This window comes from Podarcis raffonei, chromosome 9, assembly GCF_027172205.1.
Source record: "Podarcis raffonei isolate rPodRaf1 chromosome 9, rPodRaf1.pri, whole genome shotgun sequence".
Lineage (NCBI taxonomy): Eukaryota > Metazoa > Chordata > Lepidosauria > Squamata > Lacertidae > Podarcis > Podarcis raffonei.
The window spans coordinates 79,101,419-79,125,718 of record NC_070610.1 but is presented as its reverse complement, the minus strand read 5'-3'; the positions used below and the strand labels follow the sequence as shown (position 1 = coordinate 79,125,718).

At 43.4% G+C, this 24,300-nt stretch overlaps 1 protein-coding gene across 7 annotated transcripts in view; it reads right to left on the bottom strand.

The window, feature by feature from the left end:
• The window catches only part of DYSF (dysferlin), a 192,992-nt gene that overhangs the window by 152,121 nt on the left and 16,571 nt on the right, over positions 1-24,300 (bottom strand). For all 7 annotated transcript variants that reach the window (XM_053402225.1, XM_053402229.1, XM_053402227.1 and 4 more), the window contains exons 2-3: positions 10,191-10,246; positions 9,521-9,612 (exon numbers count right to left, since the gene is read on the bottom strand). In XM_053402225.1, the coding sequence (XP_053258200.1) occupies positions 9,521-9,612; positions 10,191-10,246 (148 nt within the window). The remainder of the gene's footprint in view (positions 1-9,520; positions 9,613-10,190; positions 10,247-24,300) is intronic.

Sequence of the window (24,300 nt, the reverse complement as noted above, 5' to 3'; positions counted from 1 at the left end):
CTCCCAACAGAACACTAAAAACAGAATAAAACGCCAAACATTAAAAACTTCCCTAAACAGGGCTGCCTTCAGATGTCTTTTAGAGATAAGATAGCTGCTTATTTCCTTCACATCTGGTGGGAGGGCGTTCCACAGGGCGGGCGCCACCACCGAGAAGGCCCTCTGCCTGGTTCCCTCTAACCTCACTTCTCACAGGGAGGGAACCGCTGGAAGGCCCTCGGAGCTGGACCCTGGTGTCCAGGGTGGAGATGCTCCTTCAGGTATACAGTGGTATCTCAGGTTACATATGCTTCAGGTTACAGACTCCGCTAACCCAGAAATAGTACCTCGGGTTAAGAACCTTGCTTCAGGATGAGAACAGAAATCGTGATCCGGCAGCGCAACAGCAGCAGGAGGCCCCATTAGCTAAAGTGGTGCTTCAGGTTAAGAACAGTTTCAGGTTAAGAATGGACCTCTGGAACAAATTAAGTACTTAACCCGAGGTACCACTGTACTGGGACGAGGCTGTTTAGGGCTTTCAAGGTCAGCAGCAACACTTTAAATTGTGCTTGGAAACATACTGGAAGCCAGTGTAGGTCTTTCAAGACCGGTGTTATGGGGTCTCAGTGGCCACTTCCAGTCTCCAGTCTAGCTGCCGCATTCTAGATTAGTTGCAGTTTCCGGGTCACCTTCATAGGTAGCCCCACGTAGCGCGTGTTGCAGTATTCCAAGCGGGAGATAACCAGAGCAGTACCTGCGTACCAAATGGAGCTGGTAGACAGCTGCCCTGGGCACTACCTGGAGCTCCTTGGAACTGGGATATAAATACTGTAAATGCAGTTTCTGAAGTGGTGGACAGAACCCTTGGATTTCTTCTGGACTTTTGAGGGTGCATAACTAGCACATGAAAACAGGATGATGAAAGCTGGCAAGGAGCGCCCTGGATGGCGGCCAGGGCGTCAGAGGGCAGTTCCAGACTTATCTTGGGTGGTGTCCTTTCCAGACCCCTATCAGGGAAAATACAATAGCAATTCACCCTCTGCTCAGATTATAGGGAGGGGATAATCCTCGCAAGGAAGTCCTGCTAGGAAAGTGGGACGAGCTTTCTCACTTTGGGGGCCTGAGAGCCCAGCAGCAGTGGGGTTGGCTGGACGAAAGAGAGAACTGTGGCGTATTTAATACAGCAGCACATGCAAAAGCTTGCAGAATCGCAGAACTGTAGGATGGGAAGGGAACTCCAAAGGTCATCTGGCCCAACCCCACGCCATGCAGGAACCACAGCTGAAGAGTCCCCGGCAGATAGCTCTACAGCCTCTGTTTTAAAACCTCACAGGAAGCAGAGGCGGCCCCCTTCTGCGGGAGGCTGTTTCGCTCTTGAAGAGCTCGAAGGAGCTCAAGGTGGCGAACATGGTTCTCTCTGCCCCCAATTAATCCCCATGATTAATTAAAGAAATGTTTATAATGACATTTGTTTAAAAAAACCAGAAGCATTTCTGTTAGGGATTGTAGGACAAGACCTACCAAGAAAAATAAAGAATCTATTTATGTATGCAACAACAGCAGCAAGAGTCTTGATAGCACAAGGATGGAAGGATGAGGGAACCCTGACAAAAGAACAGTAGCAAGAGAAATTGATGAACAATGCAGAGCTGGCTAAACTAGCATATAAATTGCGAGATAAGGACAACTGTGACTTCAGAGAAGAACGGGAACTCTTTACAAATTAATTAAAAAGACAACAAAATGAATTGGACCCCTTGGCAGGTTTTGAATAAACATACACAAATTTATTGATTGTTAATATAGCAGATAGATAATATAAGGATTTATACAATTTTACAGTATGCAGAGAATAATATATGTTGAAAAATCAGAGGAGCTGAGGGATGTCTTGGGGGGGAGGGAGGGCTGGATGGGGAGGTGGGGGAAGGGGGAAAATAATGAATATGAGATGTTTTGATATTTTGATATGTTGAAATTGTTAATAATTTTTTTCCCCAAAAAAGAGAGAGAGAGGCTGTGGCTGGTCCCCAAGGTCCCAGCCTGTGAGCTTCACAGCTGAGTGGTGGAATTCGAACCCTGGTCTCTCCCTGGTCCAAGTCTGATGCCCAAACTGCTACAGCACCCTGCCTGCTTCCCCACTGTTGCATGTAACCCTAGAATGGTTATAAAAGAAGACAAAATATCCAGCTAATTTGATGTTGGCATGGGGGCAAAAATGCCCCCAGCCGCTTCTCCTCTAGAGGTCTTTCCAATTTTGAGCATTAAGAAGATCTGACTGACATTAGGAGCCGCTCAACAGGAGGGCTGTGCAGTAAATCACCATATCATTGAATAAAGAACCTCTTAATGAGGATGAAAGAGGAGAGCACAAAATATGGTCTGAAGCTCAACATAAAAAAACGAAGATCATGGCCACTGGTCCCATCACCTCCTGGCAAATAGAAGGGGAAGAAATGGAGGCAGTGAGAGATTTTACTTTCTTGGGTTCTATGATCACTGCAGATGGTGACAGCAGCCACGAAATTAAAAGACGCCTGCTCCTTGGGAGAAAGGCGATGACAAACCTAGACAGCATCTTAAAAGGCAGAGACATCACCTTGCCAACAAAGGTCCGTATAGTTATAGCTGTGGTTTCCCCAGTAGTGATGTACGGAAGTGAGAGCTGGACCATCAAGAAGGCTGATTGCCGAAGAATTGATGCTTTTGAATTATGGTGCTGGAGGAGACTCTTGAGAGTCCCATGGACTGCAAGAAGATCAAACCTCTTCATTCGGAAGGAAATCAGCCCTGAGTGCTCACTGGAAGGACAGATCCTGAAGCTGAGGCTCCAAGACTTTGGCCACCTCATGAGAAGAGAAGACTCCCTGGAAAAGACCCTGATGCTGGGAAAGATGGAGGGCGCAAGGAGAAGGGGAGGACAGAGGACGAGATGGTGGGACAGTGTTCTCAAAGCTACCAGCATGAGTTTGACCAAACTGCGGGAGGCAGTGGAAGACAGAAGTGCCTGGAAGAGTTTTTATTTTTATTTTCTGGTGGTGTTTACATGGTTGGTTCCCCGTAAATAGCTTTCATCCATATTAAAAGGGAAAGGATGTTATTATTATTATTATTATTATTATTATTATTATTATTATTAAAAGGAGACTATCTTTTTGCTTTCTTTTTTGCCCTCCCTCCCTTTGATTAAAAGCGAAAGATTGGTGGGATGAGGGCTTTGGGGGGGGGGAATGGAGGGGAGAAGATTTAGCTGGCTGCCTTATGCTGAAATGGGAGGTGGGGTACTATGTGAGAATGATGGGGAGGTAAGCAGTGCAAGCAAATGCGTGTCTACTCACAAGCAAGCCCTACTGAATTCAATGAGGCTTACTCCCAGAAAAGTAGAAGTCCATTTAGTTGAACTCAGTAGGGCTTTGGCATGCACAGATTCCACTTAGACCTCAGAGAGGGGAAGCAGATTCAACCTGACGAGTCTTAAATTAGTTGAGAATATATTAAATATATTATGTGGAAGTTTATTTAATATTTTTTATTAAATCTACCGCTTCCTTACACTTTAAGGCCCTTCACAGCCACAGGGAGCCTCATCAAGGCCCTCTGCCACCACAGATATATATCATGATATATCGAGATATCGTGATATTTAACTGGTGATATATCGTGATGTTGAGAACCAGATATCATCCAGCCCTAGTTGACAGTGGGATGGACTCCCTCAGAAGGCAGGCAGCCTCTCCATCCTTGGATGTTTTTAAACAGGAGCTGGAGAACTCTCTGCCAGGGATTCTTTAGCTCTGGTTCCTGCATGGCGTGGGGTTGGGACAGATGACCTTTGGGGGCCCCTTCCAATTCTACAATTCCACGATTCTCTTATTCTACCTTGGCAAGAACCACAACAACATTTACTAGCCAGCTTCATAATGCAAAGAGATCTGTGTGCTTCAATTAGGATTTAACGAACTCGGTCTCATCTTTTTGAAGGAACATCCATTTGTTGCCTGTCTCTTTTTTGGTCCCAATAGCCCTGGGTGCATCCTGCAGTCTGTCCCCTTCCAATGGCTTTGGTTCCTGCTTTGTGGGAATTGCTCAGCTGCCGTTCCTGCGTTGGAGGGGGTTGAGCTAGATGACCTTTGGCGATCCCTTCCAACTCTACCATTCCAATATTCGACGAAGGAGAGACATCCCTCCAATCATTTTTCCCCCCAGACCTCGGGCACACAGCCAGACTTGAGGTCTCCGGATTCTCTTGCCCTGAATCATCCTTGCTATTCCTGGATATCCTCTTTCGACAGGGCTATTCTTAAACAGTCCTCTTCTCTTCTTCCCTTCCCACCCGCCTAGCAGGGGCTGCTTTCTCAGAGCTGACACACTGAACTCTTGTGGCCGGCTCAGATTCTCTCTATGGTGCAACAAGAACCCCTTTTATGGGTGCGCCTGTTCAGCGCTTCAGGAACTCTTTGAGGAGACGAACCTTCCCGGGTGGCTCTTCCTTTGCAAGGAGACTTCTGGCTCCCTTGCCACAAAAGCAACAGGGACCAGCCACTTGATGAGGCTCAGAGATCATGCAAGGAGCCACCCCTGACCTCTGCCACCATCTTCCCAGAAGCTCCTTCCCCCAAAGATACGATACGATAATCTTTATTGCCATTTTCCCATACAGAACAACGAAATTGAAAAAATCTGCATCAGACATTCAAAAACCAACAAGCCTGCTATCCCAGCTATCCCAACCTGGTTAGCCCCCTAAAAATACCCCATAATTAAATGCAATATACTCCCACAGAGACTACCTTACACTGCGTTTAAAACCAAAATCACATTTGGGTAGAAACTGTTTCTCAGGCGGCTAGTCCTAGTCTTTATAACCCTGCACCTTTTTCCAGAAGGCAGAAGCTGAAAGAGATCATTTCCGGGGTGAGCACTATCCTGCGCTATCTCTGCAGCTTTCTTATGGCACCTGGAAGCGTAGATTTGATCCAAGGTGGGAAGAGTGCACCCAAATAGTCTCTCCGCAGTCTTTACAACCCTGGACAGCATTGTTTTTTCCCTGACTGCGCAGCTCCCAAACCACACACAGAGACCATAAGTTAATACGCTCTCAACAGTACAATGGTAAAATGCCATCAACAGGTCCTTTGAGAAATTGTTTTTCCGGAGGATTCTCAGAAAGTATAACCTCCGCTGTGCTCTCTTCATCAGGTCTTTGCTGTTTTCTCCCCAGATCAGGTCATCTCTCAACTCCATTCCCAGAAATCGAAACACCGAGACCTGTTCCACACACTTCCCCTCAATAATGAGTGGCTGAATATTCAATTTACATTTCCTAAAGTCCACAATAATCTCTAGCGAGGTCGAGCCTGGCTGAGCTTGCAAAGTGGGAAGTTACTCTATACACGTTTAAGAGTCTAGTTGCCTATGAGACCCATTAGTGTGTCAGACTAGAACCTGCGAGACCTGGGTTCGAATCCTCCATCTGGCCATGAAGCTCACTGGGCAATCTTGAGGGCTAGTCACTCACTCTCAGCCTATCCTACCTGACTGGGTTGTTGTTGTTGGGGGGTGTGAAATGAGGAGGGGGAGAGAACCATTCTAAAACTGGTAGCAGAACATCTTGCTGGGACTGTCAACAATACCATGTTCATCACAACGTTGCCATTCCCATTTGTTTTTGTCCAGAGAACACCTTGTGCACACAAACGTAATTCTCTGAAAGCCCCTTTTCCACACACCCCAGAGGTCAGCTCGGGTGGAACTACACACGGGGGGAAACGCTATAAATAAGTCAGAAATTAAATCATTATAACAAGGGGGGGGATGCTATGGGAAATCGCAAAGAATTTTTTTTTTTTACTCTCCAGCACCATTTGGTGTTGCCTGTTTATAAGGCATTCGAAGCACTGTTTTTGATGAATGCAGCTGAGTCCCTTGTCAGACGCACTGTTGCTCTTATGCCGTTGAGGATTAAACAGACAGATGGACAGACAGACAGACAGACAGACAGACAGAGAAAGAGTAAATTGAATCAGGTGCTAAGTTTCCTGGAATGACCCAAGCAACTAACGACTCCTTCCAGACACAACAACTAATGTCCAGTTTTCTTTCTTGCAGGGTTAGACTTTGGAACTCTCTCCCACATGAGGCAAGGATGGCTACCAGCCTGGATGGCTTGAAAAGAGACTAGACAAATTCGCAGAGGAGAGACTCTGATCCACAATGGCTCTGCCTCAGTTGGAAATTGAGGCTGGATATCCCCCTGGGACAAGAGCCTTGGCCACTTCAGACAAACAAGAGGCAGAGGCTTCCGATTCTACCTTGCATCTATCCTCAACTGGGACGTTGGTCAGAACTTAGCCAAAGGCAACCATCCTGCCCCTCAGCCAGGAAAAAGCAAAGGCCAGGAAAAAGCAAAGGCCAGCCAAACACCATTCCCTGCTCCTCATAGTGGTTCCTGATCAAGCGCATGGATCCACAGGATCCCCTGGCAGATGCAAACTCGGCGCAAGGTCACACTGTTCCCATCAACTGCATCAGAACCTTGGGAACTTTCTCTTAGAAAGGAAGTGAAGCTGAAAGCAGGAAAAGCCTGTTATGAACACCTGTGCAAGTGAAGAACAGACCTTCCAAGTGTCCCTATTTTCCAGGGACGTCCCTGCTTTAGAAAAGCCGCCCCGGTTTCTGATCTGAACCCAGAATGTCCCACTTTTCCTTAGGATGTCCCTATTTTCATCAGAGAAATGTTGGAGGGTATGGAGTTACCCGACCCCCGAACCATCCTGTAAAGGGAATTTTTTTAAATGTTTAATGTTTTATTCTGTTTTTATATATGTTGGAAGCTGCCCAGAGTGGCTGGGGCAGCCCAGTAAGACGTGTGGGGTATGAATAGGGAAATTATCCTTATGGAATGGAGCGTCCCTGTTTTCACTGGAGAAACGTTGGAGGGTATGTGTAAAATTTGGCACAATCGAACAGCTGTATCAGTGCCTCTTGAGAGTCCCATGGACTTCAAGAAGATCAAACCTCTCCATTCTGAAGGAAATCAGCCCTGAGTGCTCACTGGAAGGACAGATCCTGAAGCTGAGGCCCCAAGACTTTGGCCACTTCAGGACAAGAGAAGACTCCCTGGAAAAAACCCTGATGTTGGGAAAGATGGAGGGCACAAGGAGAAGGGGGTGACAGAGGACGAGATGGTGGGACAGTGTTCTCAAAGCTACCAGCATGAGTTTGACCAAACTGCGGGAGGCAGTGGAAGACAGGAGTGCCTGGCATGTTCTGGTCCAGGGGGTCACGAAGAGTCGGACACGACCAAACGACTAAACAACAACATCAGTGCCTAAGATGGGCTGCAACTCTCCAGCCACATTCAATGTCACCACCATGTTGAACTTCCATAGTACATTTAGGCTGCCTTATCAGGTGAGGAATATGGATTTGGGTGACTCTCTTCAACAGAGGCCTTGGTTTGGGGCCACAGCGTGACCACAAGGTCCACCGAGCTCACAGACTAGCTGTGACTTTCGGGGCAGCAGGGAGAAGCCAAGGATTGAACGTGGGACCTGCTGAATGTTGAGAAGGCCCTTGGTGCCCCTAAGATGTGGCTCTGTGACTTTCTCTCCCTTTCCGAGAATTGTTTCCATGTCACTCGGCAGCATAAAGAGTCCTTTCAGCCACCTCCTCCCTTGCCAATGCTAGGAACTCATGGAGCCATGGGGAGGCCAGGCGTTTCCCTGTGTGAAGAATGCCTGAACTTCTCCTCAGGCAGAGAGTAGGTGGCAAGCGGTTTGCAGGCCCCGAAAGAGCAAGGAATTCTGCTCAATACTGATCCAGAACAAAACTCCCAATGTATAGTTAGCAGAGTAAAAACTTAAACGCGTTGCGGAATTCCCCAAAAATAGACCAGAGGCAATGAATATGTCATCCAGCAGAGCTTTGCTGCTACTGAAGGCAAATGGGCATCATGGTCACAAAGCCCATACATTCAGGACTGGCACTGTCCATAAGAATTGCAGTTTGCAGCAGACTTAAACTTACAATAACTTATAAGACTAAAACCTTAACACTATATACAGAACACCACACCAGAAGGAAGAGAGACACACAAAGAGAGAGAGAAATCCAGGCTCCTTCTGGCCCTACTTTTATAGTCCGCATGACCTTAACAGAAGCAATAACAGAACCATTTTAAGCCAGCTGCATTCAGCTTCTCTGAAGAAATAACCCAAACATCAGGAACCTTCTGCCTGCTTCTTTCACACGTAGCTGCTTCCAGAACCGTCTTGAATTAAGTAGAATAGGAAAAATCTCTCCACATCAGAGCAATACTTTTTGCACTAAGAAATGCAAACTGACACAGGATGGGTGCTCCAACGCCTGCAGCAGCCAGCTCCACTCCCATGGACCCCTAGCCAAGAAGGCTCTCCTCCACAATCAGAGCCAGAAATGTTTCTGAATCCCAGTTGGTGGAACCACAGGAGGGGAGAGTGTTCCTCTTGTGCTTGAATCCAGCTTGTGGGTTTCGCTTTGGGGCACCCACTTGGCCACTGGGGGACCAGAATGCTGGCCTAGAGGGACCATTGGCCTGATCCAGCACAGTTCATTGGCCTGATCCAGCCTAGGACCCTCGTACCTATGGAACCGCCTCTCCTGGTATGTCCCACGGAGGACCTTACGGTCTTCAAATAAAAACATCCTGGAGGTCCCAGGCCACAGGGAGGTCAGGCTGGCCTCAACCAGAGCCAGGGCTTTTTTGGCCATGGCCCCGATCTGGTGGAACGCTCTGTCCCAAGCGACTAGGGTCCTGCGGGACTTGACATCTTTCTGCAGGGCCTGTAAGACAGAGCTGTTCCACCAGGCCTTTGGCCAAGGCACAGCCTGAACCCCTCTCTCCTTCTGTAATCCTCATAGAGCTATAGCCCAATGGTTGCCATGAATTTGATTCTGAATTGATTTTAGAATGAATTGATTTTAGAATGTATTTCAATTAATAGATTGTGATTTTATGTAAACTGTGTTACTTTTACTGTTGGTAGCTGCTCTGAGCCCGGCTTTGGCTGGGGAGGGCGGGATATAAATAAAATATTTATTTATTATTATTATTATTATTATTATTATTATTATTATTATTATTCTGCATTAAGTTACAGAGTTGGAAGGGACCATGAGGGTCACCTGGTCCAATCCCTGCAATGCAGGAAGCTTTTTTCCCCATTGCAGGGCTTGAACCCACAGCCCAAAGCTCTTATGTTCTCATCTGCTTGGCCATTGTGAGGGCAGGATGCTAGACTTGATGAGCCGACGGCTTCACAAGAGGGTTAGGTAAATTCACGGAGAACTTTATTTCACACACACTTTGCTTCCCAAGCAAAGCTAATTTATATCCATTTAAGCAAAAGGTCTTTTGAATTCGCAAGTCACGTTCCAACTTTTGAGCACCCCTCGTTGGGGGAATTTTCAAATGGCAAGACGTCCCACATCTCCCAACGGTAGGACCGGCCGCGAGCCAAAGTTGGCCAGCTGCTCTGAAGATTTTGTGGAGATCTCCTACCTGTTTCTGCCCATCTTCTCATGGTCTTTGACGACGACGTGGAGCTCCGCATTCTGATCTAATGGAATCCCTTTCAGGTCCCACTCAAAGCCCTAAGAGGAGAGGAGGGAAGCAGGTCAGTGACTGAGGGCGGGGGTCCCAATCCTCCCTCTCAACTTGCCGGGAGATCCAACTGATCTAGTTACTTATGTTGGCTATTTTCAGATTAGTTTCACTGCAGAAGGCCTTCTGGGGAGACCACACATTACAAGGAACACAAAATAACTTTTAATAACAAAAAGAAAATCTCCTTTTACAATATATCAATAAGCATGACCCATCCACCAGGGTAGTGAGAAAGCTAGGTGCTGCTCCTTATATTCTATACCCAACAGCTTACTTAACATAACTTAACAGCACCTGCTGTACTGCTTCACAGCTGTAAAACTAGGTCACGTTATTTGCTCTGGCCCTTAAAGAAATACACATCTTGTGGAACAATAATGAACCTTCAAATTTAAAGAGACCATTCAACAACTCAGTGCGGAGGAAGTCCAGGCTCAGAGCATATTCCAGAGCTGATCCCTGACAGTGGGAACGTGATGCTGGGACTGACCCACATCCATCTCTGCTGAAATTAAGCACAGGGTCATACCCATCAGAGATGCAGGCAGAGGGGCGGCTGACTCACCTCGTTCCACACGGGGTTGACGTTGTTCTTGATCACCTTGGTTCTTTTCTTCACCCCTAGGAAAGACAGCAGAAAGGTAAGAAACGGCCCCAGTAGCAGCACATTTTGCACATCTGTCTGAACAGATGTTTGACCAAAATGGTCAAAGGCCTGGAAACGATGCCTTATGAGGAACGGCTAAGGGAGCTGGGCATGTTTAGCCTGGAGAAGAGGAGGGTAAGGGGTGATATGATAGCCATGTTCAAATATATAAAAGGATGTCACATAGAGGAGGGAGAAAGGTTGTTTTCTGCTGCTCCAGAGAAGCGGACACGGAGCAATGGATCCAAACTACAAGAAAGAAGATTCCACCTAAACATTAGGAAGAACTTCCTGACAGAGCTGTTTGACAGTGGGATTTGCTGCCAAGGAGTGTGGTGGAGTCTCCTTCTTTGGAGGTCTTTAAGCAGAGGCTTGACAACCATATGTCAGGAGTGCTCTGATGGTGTTTCCTGCTTGGCAGGGGGTTGGACTCGATGGCCCTTGTGGTCTCTTCCAACTCTAGGATTCTATGATTCTATGATTCCGCATTAACAAGTCACAGCCCAGTCAGAGACGGGGCAGAGCTCAGCAGCAGGAGGTGTGCACAAGGACCTGAGTTCCACTTACTGCACCTGGAGTTTAAATTATCTTGGGCAGAAAGAGCTGCCTCTGAATCCTTGGCCAGAGGTTGGTGCAGAGGGCCAACTCCTGCCCAAAGAGACTCCAGCTGGCACCCTGCTACTAGGTGCCAGGGTAGTGGGCAGTGGGCAAGATAGGGGAAGGGGTGCAGCAGGATCAGGGCTGCAGTTCCAAGGCTGGGCATGGGCAGAAAAGGCAAATGACAAGCACAACGGCTTCAGCAACGGAACAAGCCTGGGTGCAAAACAGGTTTCTTTGAGATCTCGCTCTCTCTCACACACACAAGCACATCCACACTCATTCTCTCTAAAACACAGAAAGCCTTCGGTCCAGCCATCTCCTCTGGACGGCGGGTCTAAAGCCACCCATCTGTCTGTCCCCATCAGAGTAGACAATTGCAATTCTGGAAGGAGTAACAGCAACAAGATCCCTGGCAGCCGATGTGGCTGAAGATCCCGCACACAGCTGTCCCAGATTGCATAGATCCAGGTGTCAGTGCTCTGTTTATCCACCTGCCCAATTTAAGAGGAAGATGTTGGCGCTTACAAGAGAACAGGGAAAGCAATCAATTCATTTTTTCCATATCATTTTTATCTCCAAAAATATTCCAAAACATTTATTATCATATACAATTAAAAAACAAAAACATGCAAAGTTTCTTCTGGACTTCCAGCCCCTCCTTTCCAGATGTTTCTTTTTTACTCCTTTTTATAAGCTGTTTTATAGCACATAAGTTTTAATTTTCTAAACCCCACTATCGTTAATTCTGTCAATAATCTGTGTCTTATATTTCAAATCCTGCAGACGACTTCATATATGGGTTACAATTTGAGAGGTACGGTAATCCTCCTTAAACACTTCATCATTATGCCCTCTTAATTTGGCAGTTAATTTCGCCATTTCAGAAACCAGTTAATTCATTATAGTTGTACAGATAGTTGATGTTTGATCCATCCAGCTTTATTAATCTCTCTCTCTCTCTCTCTCTCTCTCTCTCTCTCTCCCTTTCTTTTCTCTCTCTCTCTCTTTCTCTCTCTATCTTTCTTTCTTTTTCTTTTATTTTTTATTTTTTTTAATATTTATTAAAGTTTTAAACACAAACATATAATCACACAGTACAAAATAAAGAAATTAACAAACTAAAGGAAAAAAGGAGAAAAAAACACACATAGAAAAAGTATATATGAAAAAGAAAAAATCATAATAGCAAAATATAAAAAAGAAAACAGAAAAAATTCAAAATTAGCTCCATCTTTCAATCGTCCTTAGTCTCATTACCTCGGTTCTTTGACCTCCTCACACCTCCCCTTTTGTATTCCCATTTAAAAAGTCCTTTCAGCAAATCCTTACCCTCTACCATTTTTCATAGCTCAATATCATCACCTATTGTAAATATATATATTAACCGTTATCAATCCATACTTGCATACTCTTATAAAACTTTTTACCAATACCACTTATTTTCCATCCAACATCATTTTAACATTCCTTAATTTTACAGTATTTCTGCAAGTAGTCTTTAAATTTCTTCCAATCTTCTTCCACTGACTCTTCTCCCTGGTCACGGATTCTGCCAGTCATTTCTGCCAGTTCCATATAGTCCATCACCTTCATCTGCCATTCTTCCAGGGTGGGTAAATCTTGTGTCTTCCAATACTTCGCAATGAGTATTCTTGCTGCTGTTGTTGCATACATAAAAAAAGTTTTGTCCTTCTTTGGCACCAATTGGCCGACAATGCCCAAGAGGAAGGCCTCTGGTTTCTTCAGAAAGGTATATTTAAATACCTTTTTCAATTCATTGTATATCATTTCCCAGAAGGCCTTAATCTTTGGGCATGTCCACCAAAGGTGAAAGAATGTACCTTCAGTTTCCTTACATTTCCAACATTTATTATCGGGCAAATGATAGATTTTTGCGAGCTTGACTGGTGTCATGTACCACCTGTATACCATTTTCATAATATTCTCTCTTAAGGCATTACATGCCGTAAATTTCATACCTGTGTTCCACAACTGTTCCCAGTCAGCAAACATAATATTATGTCCAACATCCTGTGCCATTTAATCATAGCAGATTTAACCGTTTCATCTTGAGTATTCCATTTTAACAGCAAGTTATACATTCTTGACAGTATCTTAGTTTTGGGGTCAGCTTCCGGGTTAGCGCCAGCGCTGAATGGCGGATTTCTCCCGGAGCTCCGGGAGAGATCTGCTTCGCGGGTTCGGGTCCTGTAGCTCACGGCGGAGCAAGGACCCTCAAGAGTCACAGGCGTGTAGCCTGTGAACCGGAGACTCGGCGGGCACCTTTGCCCCCCCCCGACGTTGTGAAATAGCCTTTTTAAAGGCTATAGATCAGCGGAGGGTGCGTGGAGCGGTGCTGAGAGTCGCTTTCACCCAGCCTGCGAAGCGAAGCCGCGTCGCCATTAGCGGAGAGCGCTGACTTCTTCCGAAGATTTTGGATTAAAAAAGAGCAACTTTCCGTGAGTAGGATTGAGCTTGCATAAATAATTGGACACTAAAATTAAAGAAATTGGGCACCGAGACGGATAAGCATTAAAAAGGAAGTCTGCTTTCCGTCCTGCAGCAAGATTAAAGCGAAAGGCATTTAAGCTGTAACTTTTGACAGGAGAGTTTATGAGCCAAGAAACCCAACACCAAGTAAAGAACTCCCCCCCCCAGAAGGCAGGAGGGGGGGGAGAAGATTTTAAAGGGATTCCCTGCCTGTTTTAGGGAGATTGAACTGTTTACCGCTGCTCATCTACCTGGGGGTCGGACTGCCGGAGGAAAGGAACCGGCTAAGGACGGTCGTTACAAAAAAGGTTAGAAAGTAACCGCAATATAGACTCTGGTTACTCTCAACTTGAAACATTGTATTTGGCTACATAGTAAGTTACTTGCAGGACACTATTGATTTGGATCTTTTACAAAGAAAGGGACTTGGAGGGCTTTTGCCTTATGGAAGTGTGGGAACAACCTAAAGTTTAAGAACTGATTTTACGCCCTCTAGAGGATTTGGACAGTTTCAGCAACAAGTGGAATTTAAAACCTGAGAATTTCTCTCTATTGACAGCTTAAGAGTGTGGGAATGACCTTGAGTGAAAGACTTTGTTATGGCAGATGGTAAACAGAAAGAAGATTCACAAGAAACAACTTTGAGATCTGGTAGACAATACAAAGTTGATCTTTCTATGCAAAGAAGGGCCTCTGTATCAGGGGCCTCGGGAACTGCAGCTGTCACAAAGGCAAGAGTGAAAACAATGTCTTCTGAAGAAGCGTTTGCAAAAGCATTGGGAAAAATAAATGATTCCTTAGAGGAATTAAAGAAGCAAGGCGCTGAAACAAATAAGAAAATTGAAGAAATCTCTGGGAAAATTGATTTAAATACTAAAAGCATAACTGACCTTGGGAATAAAGTGAACTCCAACGCAGAGGCAATTGGGAAACTACTGGAAGACTCATCTACAACACGAAAGATAGCTGAAGAAGCCAAGGAAATTGCTACTGCTGTTGAAGGGAAACTTCCACCGGTGTACAGGAAACTGGATGAGTATGAACTGACACTTTCTATGCAGGATATGCAACGCAAGGAGAAAAACTTAAGGATTAGACTTGTGCCGGAAAAGGAAGGACACAACTTGGTGGATTATTTGACAAAAGAGTTTTCTGACTTCTGGAAGCAAGATTTGAAAGAAGAGTTCAAAATAGAGAGTGCATTTAGGTTGGGAATAAGGCAGAGGAAGAATAGACCCAGAGATTGCTTGATAACTCTAAGATCCAAAGAAGAGAGAGACAAAATATTGAACCTGCATTACCAAACAACCCTTCGAATTGAAGATTTCCATATTGAGATCTTTAAAGATATTCCCAAAAGTATTTTGGATGCAAGAGGTCCTTACAAGGATTTGGTGACACTACTGAAGAGGAACTACATACTATTCAGGTGGGAGTTTCCCCAAGGCCTGTCTTTTAAATACAAGGGGAAGAAAAGAAGAATAAAAACAGTGAGTGATAAAGACAAGTTCCTGGGAGAACACGAAGAAGACCTACAGAAAGAGACCTATCCAGGAGAAGGACATCCTTCAAGACTAGATACGGATACAGAACCACCGACAAAGGACGAACAACAATTGGGAGCTGTAGGAGGAATTAAATAACCCCATCATGGCTTTGCAACTTCTAACCTGGAATTGTAATGGTCTAAACAATCCCCGAAAAAGGAAAAATATATTTCATGCTTTAAAGAAAGACCAATTGGACTTGATTTGCTTACAAGAGACCCACGTAACAAGAGCACACAGAAAACTATTAATAAATAAGAGACTGGGACAAGAATTTACATCTTCGGACAAAGTAAAAAAAAGAGGAGTGGTGATCTACGTAAAGGAAAGTCTGCAGCCGAAACAAATTTTTAAAGATGATCAAGGAAGATATCTGGCAATTGAAATTCAATTTCAAGGAGAAAAATTTTTGATAGTGGGGATATATGCACCAAATGAAGGGAAAGCAGAATTTTTTAAGAAGTTGCATGAGACTTTAATGGACTATATGGATTATAAACTAATCATGATGGGAGACATGAATGGAGTAGTTTCAACAAATATGGATAAAGCACAAAGACAGGTAGTTACAAAGGATGGAAGATTACCAAAAACTTTTTTTGAAATGACTGACAATATGGATTTGATAGACATCTGGAGAACAAAACACCCATTAGAGAGAGAGGGAACCTTCTTTTCTGAAGCCAAAATGACATGGACTCGGATTGACCAAATTTGGGTGACTAGCAGTATGGCGTCGAATATAAAGAAAGTGGAAATCTGCCCAAAAACTCTCTCCGACCATAACGCAGTAAAGATGGTGATGAAGCAAACAACAACTGGTTCCTTCAGATGGAGAATGAATGACACCTTATTTAGAGACGAGGAGATCTGTAAAAAGGCCCAAAAAACTCTGAAAGATTACTTCGAAATCAATTCAAGGACTAAAGTAGAAAAAAGAATAGTATGGGACGCAAGTAAAGCCGTGATGAGAGGGTTTTTGATACAACAAAATACATTAAAGAAAAGAAAGCAAAACGAGAGGAAAGAGAAAATTTTGGAAAAGATAAAAGAAGGGGAAAGGAAATTAAGACTGAAGCCAAAATCGCAAGAGATTTTAAGAGAAATTAAATTGTACCAAACACAATATATGGAACTGATGAATCAAGAAATAGAATGGAAAATTAAACAAATGAGACAAAAGACTTTTGAATCTGCAGATAAATGTGGCAAGTTATTGGCTTGGCAAATAAAGAAGAGACAAAAACTCAACACGGTAACAAACTTAGAAGTGGAGGGAAAGAACATATGCAACCCAGTGGAAATTAGGAACTGTTTTCAGAGCTACTTTAGACAACTGTATACACAAGGGCCGCAGAAAGAAACAGATATACAACAATTCCTCGAGAAAAATGGGCTGAAAAAGATTTCACAGGAAAGCAAGACAATTTTGAACCAGGAGATATCAGCACAGGAAATAGAAGATGCCATTCAAAACATGACGTTGGGCAAATCACCCGGACCGGATGGATTGACTTCCAAATATTACAAAGTTTTGAAGGAAGGGCTTATACAACCTTTGAAGGAAGTCTGCAACGAGATTATGGACGGGAGAAGGGCACCCGACACGTGGAGAGAGGCCTACATTACACTTATACCAAAGACAGAGACTGAAAAGACCCAACTTAAGAACTATCGACCCATCTCCTTATTAAATGTGGATTACAAAATCTTTGCTGATGTTTTAGCAAAGAGACTGAAAAGAGTGTTGATGGAGGAGATTCATGGGGACCAGGCGGGCTTTCTCCCGAAAAGGCATTTGTCGGACAATGTAAGGAATATAATTGACATTTTGGAGAAGTTGGAAGTGAACATAAACACTAAGGCTGTTTTGATATTTGTGGACGCCGAGAAAGCCTTTGACAATATTTCTTGGAGCTTCATGTTGAAGAACCTCCGGGGGATGGGGGTAGGCCAAGGGTTTGAAAATGGTATAGGTGCAATATATTCTGAACAGAAAGCAAAATTAATTGTAAATAATGTGGTAACAGAAGAGTTTAAGATTGAAAAAGGGACACGTCAGGGGTGCCCTATCTCCCCATTACTTTTTATCTCGGTCCTGGAGGTTTTGCTAAATATGATTAGGAAGGACCAGTTGGTGAAAGGGGTTCAGGTCGGAGTTAAACAATACAAACTGAGAGCATTTGCAGATGATCTAGTACTTACTTTACAGGAGCCAGAAGCTAGTACGAAAAGAGTTTTGGAGATAATTCAAGAGTTTGGTCAACTGGCAGGATTTAAATTGAATAAGTCAAAGACTAAGGTATTGGAGAAAAATTTAACACAGATTGAAAAAGAAAGGTTTCAGAATGAGACGGGGTTGACTGTGGTTAAAAAAGTGAAATATCTGGGTGTGAATATGACAGCTAAGAATGTGAATCTATTTAAAGACAATTATGAAAAAACTTGGACAGAAGTGAAAAAAGATCTGGAGATTTGGTCAAACCTGAAGCTTTCCTTGTTAGGTCGAATTGCAGTTATAAAAATGAATGTATTGCCAAGAATGTTGTTTCTGTTTCAAGCATTACAAATAATGGATAAAATGGACTGTTTCAAGAAGTGGCAGAAAGATATATCCAAATTTGTCTGGCAGGGCAAGAAGCCCAGAATAAAATTTAAGATATTAACGGATTCAAAGGAAAGAGGGGGGTTTGCCCTGCCAGACTTTAAATTGTACTATGAAGCGGCAGCTTTCTGCTGGCTAAAAGAATGGCTGCTTCTTGAAAACACAGACATTTTGGACTTGGAAGGATTTAACAATATTTTTGGGTGGCATGCATATTTGTGGTATGACAAGGTTAAAGCGCACAAAAGTTTCAAAAATCATATTGTCAGGAAAGCACTATTAAATGTCTGGGTTAGATATAAGGACTTGCTGGAAAATAAGACTCCTAGGTGGCTATCACCAATGGAAGCTAAGGCAGTTAAAAAGCTAAATATGGAGTCGAAATGGCCAAGATATTGGGAAATTTTGGAAAAGGAAGGGGACAAATGGAGATTGCAGAGTTTTGAAAAACTAAAAGGGAAGGTGAGAGATTGGTTACATTATCATCAAATAAATGAAGTGTTTAAATTGGACAGTAAAACAGGCTTCCAGGTGGAAAAATCAAAACTAGAGACTGAACTGTTAGAATCCAGTACTAAGAATTTATCAAAAATGTATGATCTGCTGCTGAAATGGAATACACAAGATGAAACGGTAAAATCAAGTATGATTAAATGGGCTCAGGACATTGGTCATAACATCATGTTTGCTGATTGGGAAAAGTTGTGGACCACCGGGTTGAAGTTTACGGCGTGTAATGCCTTAAGAGAAAATATAATGAAAATGATTTATAGGTGGTACATAACCCCAGTCAAGCTTGCAAAGATCTACCATTTGCCTGATAATAAATGTTGGAAATGTAAAGAAAAGGAAGGTACATTCTTTCACCTCTGGTGGACGTGCCCGAAGATTAAGGCATTCTGGGAAATGATTTATAATGAACTGAAAAAGGTATTTAAATATACTTTCCCCAAGAAACCAGAGGCCTTTCTCTTGGGTATTGTCGGCCAGGGGGTGTTAAAGACAGATACAACTTTCTTTATGTATGCTACAACAGCAGCTAGAATACTCATTGCAAAGTACTGGAAAACACAGGATCTACCCACACTGGAAGAATGGCAGATGAAGGTGATGGACTACATGAGCTTGGCAGAAATGACGAGCAGAATCCGAAACCAGGGAACAGAAGCGGCGGAAGAAGAATGGAAAAAGTTCAAGGACTATTTAAAGAAATACTACAAAATCAATGACAGTTAGAATGATGTTGGACTAAAATAAATGGTTACTATTAGTAATGGTTAAGACAAAGAGAATAAGGATGATTAACATAAATTTATAGTAAAATAAGGGAAGATTCGCTGAATAATTATAAGAATTTGGAATACAGCAACGGGAGGTAAGAGGAAGTCGAGGAAGAAAGGGTTAAGAAACTAGGATATGAAATGGTACTTGTTTTTTGTTCTGTTATTGTTTGTTGTTTGTTTATGTATGTTTTGTTTGTATTAATATAAAAATTGTTTAATAAAAATATTATAAAAAAAAAGACAGTATCTTAGTTTTGGGATCTAACAGTTCTGTTTCCAACTTTGATTTTTCCACCTGGAAGCCAATTTTTTTGTCCAAATTATATACCTCTCTTATTTGATAATAGTGAAGCCAATCTCACACTCTATCTTTTAATTTCTCAAAACTCTGCAATTTCAATTTATCTCCTTCTTGCTCCAAAATCTCCCAATATTTTGGCCACTTGGCCTCCATATTGAGCCTTTTTTGAGCTTTTGCCTCCATTGGTGACAACCACCTTGGGGTTTTATTTTCAAGTAAATCTTTATATTGTATCGAGACATTAAACAATGCTTTCCTGACAATATGGTTTTTAAATGCCTTATGAGCTTTAACCTTGTCGTACCACAAGTATGCATGCCATCCAAAAACATTATTGAAACCTTCTAAGTCCAAAATGTCTGTGTTCTCAAGAAGCAGCCAGTCCTTCAACCAGCAAAAAGCTGCTGATTCATAATAAAGTTTAAGGTCTGGCAGGGCAAATCCCCCTCTTTCCTTAGCATCAGTTAATATTTTAAATTTTATTCTGGGTTTCTTGCCCTGCCAGACAAATTTAGAAATGTCTCTCTGCCACTTCTTGAAACAGTCCATTTTATCTAATATTTGTAACGATTGAAACAAAAACAGCATTCTTGGCAATACATTCATCTTGATAACAGCAATTCGGCCCAGCAAGGAAAGCTTCAAGTTTGACCATATTTCTAAATCCCTTTTAATGTCCAACCAACACTTTTCATAATTATCCTTGAATAAATTCCCATTTTTAGCTGTCATGTTAATCCCCAGGTATTTCACCTTCTTAACCACTGTTAAACCTGTCTCATTCTGAAACCTCTCTCTTTCGGTCATTGTTAAATTTTTCTCAAGAACTTTGGTTTTTAACTTATTCAACTTAAATCCTGCTACATGACCAAACTCTTGGATCAGTTCTAATACCCTTTTGGTGCTAGATTCTGGCTCCTGTAATGTCAATACTAGGCCATCTGTGAAAGCTTTCAATTTATATTGTTTAGCTCCAACCATTATACCTTTAATCAGATGGTCCCTCCTAATCATGTTTAGCAAAACCTCCAGGACAGAGATAAAAAGTAGAGGGGAAATTGGGCAGCCTTGTCGTGTCCCTTTCTCTATCTTAAATTCCTCTGTTACTACGTTGTTGACTATTAATTTGGCCTTTTGTTCTGAATAAATTGCACTTATACCGTTTTCAAACCCTTGACCGACCCCCCCCCCCTCTCTCTCTCTCTCTTTCTTTCTTTCTCTTTCTTTCTATCTTTTTTCTTTTTCTCTTCTCTCTCTCTCTTTCTTTCTCTCCTATCTGTCTGTCTGTCTGTCTCTTTCTTTCTTTCTTTCTTTCTTTCTTTCTTTCTTTCTTTCTTTCTCTCTCTCTCTTTTTCTTTCTTTCTTTTTCTCTTCTCCCTTTCTTTCTTTCTCTCTCTCTCTCTTTCTTTCTTTCTTTCTCTCCTCTCTGTCTCTCTCTCTGTGTGTATATGTGTGCAGAGTCTAAAATAAGGAGATAATGGGGAGAGCTTCACTAGGGGGGAACATCAGCTGTTTCTCCTCTGGCAGCAAAATGCCTTGGGCCGGCCCTGACGCCAGGTCACCTTTCCTCATACAGATATGCACTTGACTCCTTCGTGTCAAAGCCTGTAAAAAGCCCAGGCCAGAGGCCCCGATTCAGGCCCTGCTTGCCATCATTTATCCATTTGCTTGGTTTCATTTTTAAGATATGGGCCACCTATTTCCCCCTCCAAAAATGCAAGACTCGCCCAGCCAGAGTTCTCTGACTTTGCTGTCCTAGCTACTATTGGGCTGCAGCCACCAACATCCCCAGCCAGCTCATCCAATGGTTGTGAATGATGGGAGATGGAGACCCAAACGTCTGGAAGGCTGCTCTAACCACCCAGCCACATTCCCCTGGCACAGAGGTTGCCTGGTGCTTCTGGAGCAGCTCGACTGTCCTAGGAGACGAAAACAATTCTGCCTCATCCGCTTGTTGCTTTTATAATCTATCTTTGGAGCGCATCACATGTTCGATCGTCTAAACAGAGATGTCCAAAACCGGAAGGAGGATCTAGACTCCGAAGCAGAGAAAAAAGGCTTGGAAGGCTGAGCAAACCATTTAGAAGGGGCAGAAAGGGTCTCTCTCTCTCTCTCTCTCTCTCTCTCTCTCTCCTCAGTTTTGCCACAAAATGGTAAAAGGAAAAGGAAGACTCTTGAGAGACAGAACAATAGGAGGAGCTGCTATTGCCAAAGGTCTGCAGGAAGGTCTGCTTGGCATGCATAGCTCTGCGGCTCTCCCCGTGCAGAGCCAAAAACTGCTATATATGGTCACCCAGCAGACTCAGACGGAGCAGCATTTGAAAAAGGCATCGCTCAGAATGGGAAGGAGGAAGGAAAGAGTGGAGCTGTGTTTGCAGATGATATTTGTTCCCAAGGAAGTGCAGGAGCGCAGTGAACGCCCAAAGTTGCCGCCTCTTGTGGGGAGAAAAAGGCCACCGCTCATTTGCAAATGCTAATTTTTCCCCGGGATGAATGTGCAGGTTTAAAATTGTTCCTTGCAGCGATGGCAGCATCAAGACAAATTCAACAGTGTAAATAAGTTTTGATGGATGTAATAAGGGAATGCTGAATGGTATAGCTTCTGTAAAAGATGCAGGGATTGATGATATGTAAAATGAACCACGGAAAGAGAAGAAAGGAAGTCATGGGTATTTTAAGGATGTAAAAAAAAACAAGTACTTTAAATTGTAAAACATAAAGTTTAATAAAAAAAATTATATACAAAAAAATAAAATTGTTCCTTGCAGGACACGGGAGCTCAGCTGGCAACATGAGCCAACATACCAAAATGGGAAGCCAAACCAGCCTTCAGCAAGGCGATTTGGACTGTGATTTCATAGAATCGTAGAGTCGGAAGGTACCCCCAGAGGTCATCTAGTCCAACCCCCTGCAAGGCAGGAATCTGGACCTGAAATAACACACACAATACACCAGGCCCAGGAAATCCTGCTGGCCCCCCATTGAGGAATAATACCTGGCTTGATATATAACGAAAGGAAGAAAAGGTTTAAATGGGATATTCCCCCAAAACCAGAAGCTTGTAGATATGATAGGGGCAGGTGTTCCAAAGAAGATGCCCAAACTATTTATGTTTGTGACAACAGCAGCTAGAATATTATATGCTCAGAAATGGAAAGAAGAGGAGGTTGTAATGAAGGGGAAGTGGCTTTTGAAAGTAATGGACTAGGCAGAAATGGCAAAGCCGACAGCGAAATTAAGAGGTCAGAATGATGAAGTTTTCAAAGAAAAATGGAGGGCTTTCATTTTTAAAAAGCATTACAGCCAAATGAAATCGCAGGCAGGATTTGAGATAAAAGCAGAAGAAGAAAAATGACAAAATGATTGCAGCAGAGAAACTTTTTTGTAATAGATGAAGATATAATCCAGGAGTAAAAACACTGCAGAGATGAGGGTGGGAAGTCAACAGATGAAATAATGTAATTATTTGATTTGAGGTGATTGTGAAAACGTTTGAAAAAAATAATTTTAAAATAATATAAAGGGAATAATGCATGGCTCAAATGTTGCTAAGCGTGAGTCGCTAACCCATCTCCAGGTTTCAGTCACCTCACCTGCAATTCTGGACCTCAGGTCTCTGAGAAACTGTGTGCTTTGGAATAAGTGCAGGGCCAGCTATGCAGCAACAGACAGAAGGGAAAACAGAATTGGAGGTCTCAACAGGGTGGGGCACTGGCAGGAATCCCTGGCATGAAAATAAAACTATTCCAAGCTTAGAAGGGGGACCTTATTTTCAGCCGGGTGGAGAGTTTGGAGGGCGTCTTGTCTACAGTTTTATCTGAGGTTACACACATCTCCATACCTCATGCCACTTCCACCATTGCCCCACACAAGTGAAATCATAGAATCATAGAATCATAGAGTTGGAAGAGACCACAAGGGCCATCGAGTCCAACCCCCTGCCAAGCAGGAAACACCATCAGAGCACTCCTGACATATGGTTGTCAAGCCTCTGCTTAAAGACCTCCAAAGAAGGAGACTCCACCACACTCCTTGGCAGCAAATCCCACTGTCAAACAGCTCTTACTGTCAGGAAGTTCTTCCTAATGTTTAGGTGGAATCTTCTTTCTTGTAGTTTGGATCCATTGCTCCGTGTCCGCTTCTCTGGAGCAGCAGAAAACAACCTTTCTCCCTCCTCTATGTGACATCCTTTTATATATTTGAACATGGCTATCATATCACCCCTTAACCTCCTCTTCTCCAGGCTAAACATGCCCAGCTCCCTTAGCCGTTCCTCATAAGGCATCGTTTCCAGCAATCCACTGCACCTCTGTTCCCAGGGAACAATCAACATGCTGAGCCTCTCAACTTGATATCAGGTTGAGACCTAGCTCAGCTGGTAGAGAACGAGACTCTGAATCTCGGGACAGTGGGTTCGAGCCCCACATTGGGCAAAAGATACCTGTATAGCAGGGGGTTGGACTAGATGACCCTCATGGTCTCTTCCAAGTCCACAATTCTGCTATGAGATCACTCCCTGGAATATAGGTATGCCCATATAAATCTTTGCTGGATGCAGATATCTAGTTCCCTGCAGGTTCCCAGAAACTCTGCAGATGTTTTCACACTTCTGGCTTAAAGGAGTTCTTGCTTTAACTGGGTTTTCATGTGATCAGTAAATGTAAGATGGGTGCTGCCCACGATGCTCAATGGCATGGTCTGGAGGGGAAAGGCAGAAGGGGAAGAACATCTGCTTTGCATGCAGAATAACCACATCTCAATCCCCAGCAGCATCTCCAGGCAGGGCTGAGAAAGGCTCCCTGCTTGAAACCTTGGAGAGCAGCTGCCAGTCAGAGCAGAGAATACCATATTTTTTGCTCTATAAGATGCACCAGACCACAAGACGCACCTAGTTTTTGGAGGAGGAAAACAAGAAAAAAAAATATTCTGAATCTCAGAAGCCAGAACAGCAAGAGGGATTGCTGCGCAGTGAAAGCAGCAATCCCTCTTGCTGTTCTGGCTTCTGGGATAGCTGTGCAGCCTGCATTCGCTCCGTAAGACGCACACACATTTCCCCTTACTTTTTAGGAGGGAAAAAGTGAGTCTTATAGAGCAAAAAATATGGTACTTAGCTAAATGGACCAATGATGATCTGACTCAGTGTAAGACAGCCGCCAATGATTTTATGCTTTAAAATGTCTCTGGGTGTTGCTGGGTTGTTGTT